Source organism: Ursus arctos, unplaced genomic scaffold (genome assembly GCF_023065955.2).
Source record: "Ursus arctos isolate Adak ecotype North America unplaced genomic scaffold, UrsArc2.0 scaffold_3, whole genome shotgun sequence".
Classification (NCBI taxonomy): domain Eukaryota; kingdom Metazoa; phylum Chordata; class Mammalia; order Carnivora; family Ursidae; genus Ursus; species Ursus arctos.
The window spans coordinates 54,806,260-54,818,407 of record NW_026622985.1 but is presented as its reverse complement, the minus strand read 5'-3'; the positions used below and the strand labels follow the sequence as shown (position 1 = coordinate 54,818,407).

At 39.2% G+C, this 12,148-nt stretch overlaps 1 protein-coding gene across 6 annotated transcripts in view; it reads left to right on the top strand.

The window, feature by feature from the left end:
- The window catches only part of SKAP2 (src kinase associated phosphoprotein 2), a 330,384-nt gene that overhangs the window by 273,366 nt on the left and 44,870 nt on the right, over positions 1 to 12,148 (top strand). For all 6 annotated transcript variants that reach the window (XM_057304344.1, XM_057304343.1, XM_048213016.2 and 3 more), the window contains 2 exons: positions 739 to 802; positions 1,160 to 1,297. In XM_057304344.1, coding sequence (XP_057160327.1) covers positions 739 to 802; positions 1,160 to 1,297 — 202 coding nt within the window. The remainder of the gene's footprint in view (positions 1 to 738; positions 803 to 1,159; positions 1,298 to 12,148) is intronic.

Genomic DNA, 12,148 nt, shown 5'->3' with positions numbered 1-12,148 from the left:
GAACATTCATATAAGAAGAAATACATTAAAAAATTTTCAGATCAGTTCAAGTGATATCTTCTTGAAAGAGAACAAGCGAATATGTAATTTATCAACTACTTCACATGTTGCATTTTATATCTATTTTATTAGCACTGAGTGGTTTCTTAAAAGAATTACATAGCAGAAAGAGTAAAATTATCAAAAGAAAAATATCAGCGTGTTAACGCGTATTGTATTGCTTAGGGTTGTGGGAGAAAATGAAGGTAAAGGCACATATCCACTCTGTGATTCAAGACCTATCAGCTAGCATCAATATGGAATGTATGTTTAATAAGTTTTAAATATCTGAGATTGCAGTTGAAAGCCAGTTAATTAAGTTGTCAGGTAGTGTGTTGGAATCTGACAAGAACATTTTTAAGAAAACTGTACCCGGCAGTCTAAAGAAATTCATGGGTGTCTTCTAATTGTCAAGGGCAAATTTTGTTCATCAGTTCTGTCTTTGACATTGATGAAGAGAAGCAGGTTTTTTTCCTGCACAGCTGCCAGCTGCTGATCAGAGTTTCAAATCCATCATCCTCTGCTTCAATTACGTAAATTTGTCAAAATTAACTGTACATTATAAGAAGCATCCTTGCAAGAAAAGTAGCACTAGACATGAAAAGAATTACTAATGGTCTTAAAGAAGTGATAAGAATGCGGCATCCCTTTCATTTCCACTGTGGTGAGTTTTCTTATTATTGTTTATTTTTTTATTAGTTCACAGCCGCTTCTCCCAAAGATGCTGAAGAATGGGTACAGCAGCTGAAATTTGTATTACAAGGTAAGAGCAGTCGATTGAACTAGTCATTGCAATCTTTAGATCTCAAATAACTGAATGAATTTGGATTTTCATATACGAAAGGTTACTGACTCCTATGAGAACGACCAAGGGCACACGGCTAGTACTAATGCAGCCTGTTCACTTCAGATTTATAAAAGTGTTTTTCTCTGTAAGTACCAACTGGCAACTTTGCAATTCACATATTTATGTAATAATCAGCTTTTGAAAATGCTTCAAGTTAAGGATCTAGCATGTAATAATATTGTGACTCTGTAGGGCTGCCTTAGTCTAGAAAATAGGGTTTTGAAAACCTCTTTAGCATTCTTAAAACCTGGCCTTGTGCACCGTATCTTTCAGACATGGGATCTGATGTTATTCCAGAAGATGATGATGAAAGAGGAGAATTATATGATGATGTTGACCATCCTCTACCGGCCGGCAGCCCACCAGCAGGCAGCCAACCGACTGATGATGAAATTTATGAGGAACTTCCAGGTATCTATCATCTGCTGATTCATTTAAGGATTTTTAGGGCTTTTTCCCCCCCTTAATGTCATATATCATCAAGTTGACAACTTGAGTGGAAATGGTGAGCTATTAAAAACAAGGACAAAGAACATCCTCAAAACTCTATTTTATGAAAAGGGTTCTGCTTGAGGTATTTCAAGTGAGTGGATGTACGCTTATGAAAAGTGAGTGGAATGTTAAAATGGAGCAGATACAGTCCTGATCTCATGGGACTTTTGGCTCATTAGCATTGTTTATGCTACATAATTTTTTAATTAAAACATTGACTTGCCTTACAGTTTTTTCCACCAACTCACACATCATTTTTTATTTATATATCTTGGAACTTCCATTAACCAGAAGTTCTGTGCACACCCCATATGTCAACAGCTTCTGCCTCATATATTCCTCTTTGCTGTGGTGTATTGCATTGTCTTGCAGGAATATTGTTGCATCATAAACAAAGGCCTTTTGAGGCTTCAAGTTTTCTCTCCTGACATTTTATCATCAATATGAATACGTTTTCTTATTCTACATTTTCAGACATTGTTTGGTGTTTATATGCCTCAGTGTCTGTTATATAACATAAAATTAATTGTCTGTTAATTACTTGTATTTTTGAGGGTCAGGCTAAAACAATAGGTATCAGGAACTTAGGATACCTAGAATATGAACACATTCAGAGAATCATTGCATTACTAATACTATAGGTTGAAATGAGCTTTTTTCTGTCTCTTAAAAAATCAATAGTTAGAGAAGAAAAAGGGATTATGAGCAATGTGAGATTTAACCAGCATCTCATGCAGAGAAGTTTTTCTCTGAATAGAATGGTTTTTTAAAAGATTTTATTTATTTATTTGAGAGAGAGAGAGCATGAGCTGGGTGAGGGCCAGAGGGAGAAGCAGACTCCCCACTGAACAGGGAGCCTGATGCAGGGCTCAATCCTGGGACTCCGAGATCATACCCGAGCCAAAGGCAGACGCTTAACTGACGGAGCCATCCAGGGGCCCCTGAGTAGAATGATTTAACAAACATAGTGTAAACCTTTAAAATTGATTTCTAAATACTCAAATGTTCCAAATTAACATACAAATATCATTTTCAGTGAAGTCAGTAGAGCATAATAATAACTAGCACATGGATTTTAGAGTCACAAGGTTTAAATTCTGCTGTCCCATTTACCAGCTCAGTGACCTAAAGAGCTGTCTTTTCCTTCATCTATAATTCCTCATTTTCATCTATTAAAATTCTTTGTTTTTCCATCAGTAAAATGGGGATATATCATGGTGAGGGGAATGAGCTCTCAGCACAGTGCTTGAATCATGACAAGGCCACAATAAATTGTAACATCATCATTATTGTTTTCATTATTGTAGCCAATAAATTCTCGCAAGTGCTTATATGAGAGTATAAGAATGGTTTTCTGATCAAGTAAGAATGAATGATTGTAATGGTATTATAAATGCAAGTGCTACAAAAACTACTCAGGTATGCATCTACATAATTTTTTTACTACCCTAGAAGATGATTAGTCTAAAAGCATAATTTTGTGGGGAATCGTAATCTGTACCTTTTTATTATTTTAATGGAACTATATGTTTATAGCTCCTTCTTTTTGATTGATCCTAGGGAAATGGCATCTGCCATAACATTAGTTACCTCAAGTCGGGAAGAATATTTTCTGACTGCTTGTTCTTAGTCACACCCTATTGTTAACACATATATTTTAGTTTTAAAAATGTTCGAAAGAGCTTGCGAGAATGTATACCGATGTAAAATGGGAGAAAGTCGTGCCTTTGAACATATTACTGTCATACACCTTTTATCCCTTTAAAACCCTGCGGTGAATGGGTTACCTTACAGTTGTTAAACTGACTATTAATTAAGTTCTGTTTCTTCAACTTGACCATCCTCTCTCCACCACTGCTCCTCCACCCCCCAAAGGAATATTGGTCAGGAATAAAGATCGAATATTCATAGTCTTCTTCCTAACAAAGGTGCAAGGAAGATCTCCGTTAAGTAGCTTGAAATCTTAAAAATATGAAACATCTTTTATTTTCCATCACCACAGATGTTCTACTTCGTCCCTTTTTTTGGCCCGGGGCCACATAATTGTTGGAAATAACTGGTTACTCTTTAAGTGGTCTTACTTCTTGCTGAAGAAATCTAAGCTGCTCCTGGATTCCTTGCCCCTGCCTGGATCCCAGTTGCTGTACGAAGTGATTGAGCTCGATAGAGCCTGCACCTGTGCCCCTGGGAAGGAGGCTGGGGCAGGCAGCTGTGGAATGTCTACTTCTCTCTTCCCCAGTGTCCCCAAGAGCTGATTCAACATCCGCACAGTTCAAGGCTGCCGAGTGTGCCGAGCTAGCCGCCACAGAGGGGACTTTTCTTAGTGAGAGTCCTCAAGTTGTCTCTCAGAGTTCGTTGAGGTTTTGTTTGATGAAATATCTGAAACTAGGAAGTCCTTTTTCTTTCTTTAAAAAAGGATCTCTCATTCAGGATAAGCATGGAGGTAGTTGCTTTTGCTTCTGTGAGATTACAAATATAATTTTGAGAGGAGGGGAGGACAGCGGGAAAGCAGTGAACACATTCACAAACTGTTGGTATTTTTCCAGTTCTGTACAAAGAACTACCTGTCTCTGAGGTCTGACTGGTTAAATTCCAAGAATGAATTAATACTACCGTTTCACCACAATTTTCTGTCCATTCTATATAGTTGAAAACCAATCCTCTTAGTTGAAAGATGAAGCAGGCAAATATGTTTGAAGGAAAGTCTAAGTATTCGATGTGTTACTTCAAGTCACAGAGTTCTTTCCCTTAGAAGGTAAAGAAAGCTCTTACCCTAGTAAATATATATTTTTTAATGTAAATAAAACTACAATGTTTAAGCCTTAATAATAAGAAGAAGACTTTGCTTAAAAAAATGATATTGCGAAATATCCCTTGGAACATGTTGAATTCTCTGGGAGTGTGAATGGTTTCATTGTAATTGTTTTTCAGTGAGGGTCTTCAAACTTGATTACAGCGGCTTCTCTTTAATTTCTTGTTCATTAATTTTTAAGTAGCTTCGCCAAAGAATAAGAATACCTTTGTAAGATTTCTTTGTGCATAGGGGATGTATGCATGTGTGCCAAGAGTGGAAAGAGTGCCATTTCTGGGAGTAGGAAAGGCGTCTGGCTTTTCTTCAAATACACTAATGCTTTGACATCTTTTATGTCTTGGCACCTCTTCCCTGGGCCACGCAGGTTTGCTTACACGGTGATATTACTGTGGCATATTTGTGTTGGCCGACTCGCATGCTGATCAAAGTCTGTTACACGATTTCGTAACACAGTCATGAGTTCATTCGGCTTCGCACAAATTTCAGAAGTTGGTGCTCATTTTTTTCGTTAGAAATACAGAAGAATGGTTTTGTTTGATTTTTGAATCTAGAAAGAGGAGAGCAGTCCTTAGGGAATGGCTGCAGAAATCAGCCCAGCTTGCTCTTCTCTTCTAGTTACCATGTCACTTGATTTTTACACCCCCCTTTAAAGTCAGGAAATTGCGCAGCAACAACAACAATAAGACTTTTTAAAGAGAGAGACTGAATAGCGTCGGCCCCGTAACAAGAGTACTAACTGCCCGTCAGCCTCTTAAATCTCTGGCTTTCAGGGGAATTGCATTTGAAAATTCTTCTGCCAAGTGGACTGGAAGAGAGAGGGCAACATAAAACAGGAAGACGAATTTCTAATTCCATTAACCTATTTTTTAAGTGTTAATTCATTTTTTTCCCCCCGTAATGACAAATTGAACTATTCTGAGCCAGAAACAAAAGAGGTTTTTATCCTTTGGTCATTCAAATACATTTTAAATGTATTCATTCCAACTGTCTGTATTGAAAATGGAATATAAAGTAAAATACAGCTGTAAGTTTTTTTTCGATGAAAACCATTATGTATGTGTAAAAAAGGACAGTGTTCCATTCCTTAAATTTGAAGCAAAATCTCTGGCCAGTGGATACAAATGCTAACTTAATCAGTGAGTGGTCACAGCCCCCCTCAAAATACATTTTAGCTTTATTTTCCTCCTGAATCATTACCACTCATATTACCAAGTGAATATCAAGATTATAGGGGGCTCTGGAGTCTCTGGTATTAACATCACTGTAAGTGACGGTTTGGTCCTGGTTTCACCAAAGAATTCTTCTCATTCCTTCTTTGGAATGCAGTGGAAAGATGCCAGTTGACTTTCTCAGAACCCCGTATATTCAGCATTTTAACATTGTTAGTCCAGGCAGCCTGCTGGCATTCTTTCTTCTTCAACCATGGTACTGAATTGTAGTTATTAAGTGTGGTGATACAGTATCCTAGTATATGGTATGATAAGTGTTTTTCCCCAGGTAGATAACTAGATTAGAGTCAATCTTTGGGTGCTCTCAGCTCTGAACTCTGCTAAGAGGGTTATCTGAAGCTCTAGAAAATAAGGGAGATATCTGTAAATTAGGGTCCTGGCACACATCTAATTGTTTATATTTTCATCTTTGCTGAATATAAATGTGATTTTAGTGTTGTTTATGTTGCCTGTTTCATAGTATGGCGTGAAGCTTTGGAATACAGTTGTGCCTGTCATTAGCTTTTCTCTGCCTTGCCGTAGGCATTGCAAATGAATTCGTTCCAAAAGGTGGTTTGACACATATTAAAACCCAAAATACCTGTGTGTGTGCAAAAAACCTATGTCTTTTGTCAGAAAGATAGACTAACCCATTTTTGCAACTTGGAGCTCCATCGGTGGTTCTCAACCATGAGAAATTTTGGCCCTCAGGGTACATTTAACGATTTAGTGTTTGGAGGCATTTTTGGTCACAACTGGGTTGTGTATGTGCTGCAGACATCTAGGGGGCAGGGGCCAGGGCTGCTGCTGAACGTCCCACACTGCACAGGGCAGCCCTACAACGGAGAACTGTCTGACCCCACACGGCAGTAGTGGTGAGGTTGACAAACCCTGTACAGGAACTAACAGCTCTTGGTTTGTCACCTTTTTAACTGTATCTCTGGAGTGATAAAAAACCACACCCGCTCCATGTAGGAATTCATTTTTGTGGACAAGACAAAGGCTCTTACACAGATAAAACTAGGATTACATGCAGTGGTTCTAGGTCATAAGGGACGGACTGGACTTGCCTATCACTCTTTCCTTCAAGGAGTTGAACTTCTGTCAGTCTTAGAGGAATGAGAAAACCATGAAAGATGAGAAAGGAGAGAAGCATTTCCTCCATTTTCATGAGCACAGTCTGTGAAGGAAGAGTCTTTTTGCTACTGTATGTGTGTGTCTTTCTTGTACGGATACATGGCTTATAATATTCTGAGAAGGTTGCTCTGCTGCGGCCGAAGTGAGACCAGTAGGTGAGGGTTTGAGTCTTCTGGAAGGGAGTCAGGGAGCCGGGGAGAATGCAGGCTCCAGCAATTCCAGGGCCGCCTGAATTTTGATGCCTACGGGACTTCTCTCCCTTCTCCCTTCTCCCTTCTCCCTTCTTGGGCTCAAGATGGTGGGAAGGCCGTCTGTCCCTAGAGGCTGACAGGGAGGCGCTGAGGCAGCCCCATGAGGCATAGCGAGGATGGGCTCACCTGAGTGTGCTTCCCCACAGGCCACACCAGCTGCTGCTTCCTTGTTCTCTGTCCATTTCCTCTTTGCTCTTGCTGAGTTTTAACTTGTAAATCTTAATTTTCAAACAGTACACGCTCGCTGGAAAAACCTTAAATATGCTGATGTGCACAAAAGGAAGTGCGAGTCGCTCACCCTCTAATCCTACGTAGACGTGAACAGTTTGATGTGAATTTTTTTTTTGCCCATTTACAAATGTACAAATCCTTATAACATTTTAACATTTAAAAAATAAGAACCTGTATTTCATTTACTTTCTTCTACTCTTTTATTTCCTTTTTATTTTCTTCCTATTACTTTCTTCCTTTTCTCGTTCTTCTTTTTCCTCCCTTCCCTTTTCCATTGCATATCCTCTGTCTTCTTCCTTGCTTTCATGTCTTTGCTTCCATAAACATTCTTGAGTACTTGTTCTGTGTTAGGCACTGTACCTAGGTGCCTGGAATCCCACTGCCCTTCCTACACTGGTCCTAAATGGGTGTGGCTGCTCCTTCCCCTTCCGGCCTAAGCCTTGACTTACTACTGCACCCTGGATCCCCTGTGTCTGTTTATGTCCTGTGTTTATACACCCTTTTCATGTCTCATGAGTTTGTTGTATTGGCTTTCCTGATGGAGGAATGCTGTCTTCCTGGGTATAGTATCAGCACTGTTGTGACATCTCTCAAGCCGCCTCCACTTGCCCTCTTCCTCTCCATCTGCCTCTTCTCTTTGGGCTCCACCCCCTGCCCTGCACACACAGAATGCCTTTCTCCATGTCTGTGGCCAGTTAATTTGTGGCGATAGAGAGCAAGGAGTTTGGAGGCAAACATACATTTGAATCCCAGTTCCGCCCCTCACTAGGTACTTTAGCCAAAAGAAAAGTGAACACAGGGCAAGTGGCAGTGGAAGAATCAAGAGCAGACATAGACGTAGGTAAAATATGTCAGCATCATTAACTATGGATTACTTTTAAATGAGCCTTTTCTTTTAATTTAAAAAAGAAGTAAAACTAAATTTAGCTATTAAAAGATTTAGCTGGGGCAAGGGTGGGGAGGGAGCAAAAGCATGCTAAGTGTTCAAGAGGAGAGAGAGAGAAATACTGAGAAGTGTGCTCTTTGCTAGGAAATGCATGGTAAAATTTCCAAGTGAGTACTAAATAAATAGGAATGCAATCTTGAGATTCCCAAAGCAGCCGAGGGGAAATAAAAGAGGATCACAGAAAAATTTTAAATCCAAAAGAAGGCAGGGAAAAAAGGAAAAGGAGCAAAGAGACAATATGGTAAAAATAAGCCCAAATGTAAAAATAATTACAATAAATAGAACTTGATTAATTCAGTCTAGTAAAAGACAAATTATCACATTGGATTTTTAAAAAAGATTTCTTTATTTTGGGGGGGGAAGGGGCAGAGGGAGAGGGAGAGGGAGAATCTCAAGCAAATTCCCCACTGAGCACAGAGGTCAGCATAGGACTCAGTCCCACGACTCTGAGATCATGACCTAAGCCGAAATCAAGAGTCGGACGCTTAACTGACTGAGCCACCCAGTCAAAATCCTCAGTGGATTTTTTTTTTTTTAAATCTAGCAGCAGTCTTCTTAGAGGAACTCTTTTCTTTTCTTTTCTTTTCTTTTCTTTTCTTTTCTTTTCTTTCTCTTCTCTTCTCTTCTCTTCTCTTCTTTTCTTTCTTTCTTTCTTTCTTTCTCTCTTTCTTTCTTTCTTTTTCTCTCTTTTTTTTTTTTTTAGAGATTTTATTTATTTGACAGAGAGAGAGGCAGCGAGAGAGGGAGCACAAGCAGGGGGAGTGGGAGAGGGAGAAGCAGGCTTCCCACTGAGCAGGGAGCCCGATGTAGAGCTGGATCCCAGAAAGCTGAGATCATGACCTGGGCTGAAGGCAGACGCTTAACAACTGAGCCACCCAGGCGCCCCGAGGAGGAGCTGTTGCTGAAACAAAACACAAAGAAATTTTCCAAATAAGAGAATGGAAATAAACAAACCAGGCAGTCCTATTCAAGCAAAGCTGCTATCTACGCTAACACTAGACAATGTAAACTTTAAGGCATAAAGCAAGAGTAGCACTATAGAGTGACAGTACATAGTAATAGTCCAGCAGAGATACAGCTTAAGTGCACCTAACTGCGTAACCCTGAAATCTGTAAAGCCAAAACTTATTAGGACAGATTGGACAAATCTTCAATTATAGTAGGAGATTTTAACATACCACTTTTAGAAGCTGGTAGACCCAGGAGGTAAAAAATTAGTAAGTGTATGAAAGCTTTGAACCAAAAAGAATTGATGAACAATCTATCCAAAAAGATATTCAGTGCATATAGAATATTTATGGAAATTGGCCATATACAAGTTCACAATCAAAATCTCAACAAATTTCTCTGCATCTATATCATACAGACTCTGGTCTTTACCTGCAATGAATTTGATTAGAAACCAACACTAGAAAGGTAGTTAAAAACACCCAAGCCCTGTGTTTGGAGGCTGACAAATAAATTTCTGAATAGCTCATGAGTTAGAAGAGGAAATCACAATGGAAATCACAAAATATGTAGTTCTGAAAGACAACGAAAATAGTCCAAATAAAAACTCGTGGCATGCTCTGGAAAACAGTGTGGAGGTCCCTTAGAAAGTTAAAAATTGAGCTACCCTATGATCCAGCCATTGCACTACTGGGTGTTTACCCCAAAGATACAGACGTAGTAAAGAGAAGGGCCATATGCACCCCAATGTTCATAGCAGCAATGTCCACAATAGCTAAATTGTGGAGGGAGCCGAGATGCCCTTCAACAGATGACTGGATTAAGAAGTTGTGGTCCATATATACAATGGAATATTACTCAGCTATCAGAAAGAACGAGTTCTCAACATTTGCTACAACACGGATGGCACTGGAGGAGATAATGCTAAGTGAAATAAGTCAAGCAGAGAAAGACAACTATCATATGATTTCTCTCATCTATGGAACATAAGAACTAGGATGATCAGTAGGGGAAGAAAGGGATAAAGAAAGGGGGAGTAATCAGAAGGGGGAATGAAACATGAGAGACTATGGACTATGAGAAACAAACTGAGGGCCACAGAGGGGAGGGGGGTGGGGGAATGGGATAGGCTGGTGATGGGTAGTAAGGAGGGCACGTATTGCATAGTGCACTGGGTGTTATACACAACTAATGAATCATTGAGCCTTACATCGGAAACCAGGGATGTACTGTATGGTGACTAACATAATAAAATAAAAAATCATTATAAAAAAAAATACAAAAAAAACCTCGTGGCATGGGTCTTAAACTCTATTTAGAGGGATATGGTGGTGAGTAGAACAAATAAGAGAATTAATCCCTAATGAACAGGACCTGAGAGAACTATAAAAAAAGATGGAAAAAGACTATAAAATAAATGAAATGATTAAGGAGACAAAAGAAAGAATAGAAACACTAACAAGTGAAACAAGTGAAAGGGACCCTATGGAAAAACATCAGCTTTCTTTCTTAAAAAACCAAATAGACTCATTGTAAATTGATGGTTTGGATCATTTAGCCACCAAATTCTAAATTTTTGGACACACATATTTATGTTTACATTGCCTAGGGAACCATTAGAATAACTATTAGAATATCCTAGTAATATAGGATATTCTATACACTCCTGGGCCTCGGCCGTTAAGAATTTTTTTTTTAAGATTGTATTTATTTATTTGAGAGAGAACGAGAAAGAGAGAGAGAAAGAGAGAATCGAGGGGAAGGGGCAGAGGGAGAAGGAGAAGCAGGCTCCCACTGAGAAGGGAGCCTGACACAACGTGGGGCTCGATCCCAGGACCCAGGACCCTGGGACCATGACCTGAGCGAAGGTAGACGCTTAACTGACTGAGCCACCCAGGCGCTCTGAAGATTTTTCTGTGAACCTTAGATGCAGAACTCCAAACTGTGCCCACATTGTAGGTTTTGTATCTGTACGTAACTGAGTACTTCATCTTTTAGCACCAAGAAATCTCAAGAATTAGTTTCAAGATAGAGCTTCTAATCACCTTTGAATCAGCCTTTTTAACTGAAGTCTTCATTCTACAGATACGATTCACTTCCCAAGTAGAATATAAATAGATCAGAGGCTGCTTTTGTTTTTAATTCCTCCATGCTTTCAGAAGATAGAATATGATAAAGTTTGTAGTGCTTCACAAAGATTTATTTGCTTCTTTAGGCCCCAGAAAAAAAATACAGACACATCCATACACCCACATGAACACACTCCGTAGAGATGGGCTGCAGCAAGAGATCATCAAGGCTTCGCTATTTTTGCAGATAGGTCAGCTGGGAATATCAACTTCCTAAGAGTACCCAGCTGCTTACTTTAAAGCAGTGATTAATAAGAATGGACAAGTTCAACAAAATGTCAGCGATAAATATAAGCACTCTTCGTATCGGGCCTCGGCAAGTGCTACAGTTGAGTAAATGCAAGCCTTTAACAAAGTGGGAAAAAAATCCAGTCTGATTTAAGCTCAAGTGAAATTTTACTTTGATTTCGTTTCAAATAAGACATCCTTCTATAGATTTGTCCGTGTTTATTAGCACCTCATTAGAATTTCCACAAAGAAATAATAACTCCTTATACTTATGTCTCTATTAGCCCCTTTGTTTCTCATTACCGGAATTGAGATGGCGCAGGCAATTTTTCTCATAGACAAATAAGGAAATTCAGATGCAAAGTGGCATTTTGAGCTCTCTTTGGAACCAGATCCCAAACTTCTCTGCTTCTTGTCTGGGCCTCTTTCCACATTCCCGATCCTGATGGAAGGAGGTACGGCTGCTTCTCTTTAGCGTAAAGATGCATGCGAGAGCCACTGTTTCTTCACCTGCTTACTCTTTAACCCCTGGCAATTTGACTTTGTATTCCGAATCCCTCAACTAAAACAGCTTCCTCAAAGTCACCAGTACTGTTTCATTCCTTAGTTTCTGTCCTCAAATTCACCTCCAGAAATTTTATTTTGCTGGCCACCCCTTTCTTCTTGAAACCATCTCCTTCTCTGGCTTTTGCCATCTCGTTTTCTTGTTATATGTAATACTTATAAATAAGCATCTCAGAGCTGTTTTTAGATTGCCTCATTTCCTGATGCTTGCTGATTGTTTCAAATTATTTTTCTATTTACCCAGTATTTCTTTAATAGTGGAGCTTTTTGCTATTTGTACTTTGTCTTCTCATTATACATTCTTCTTATAATGCAT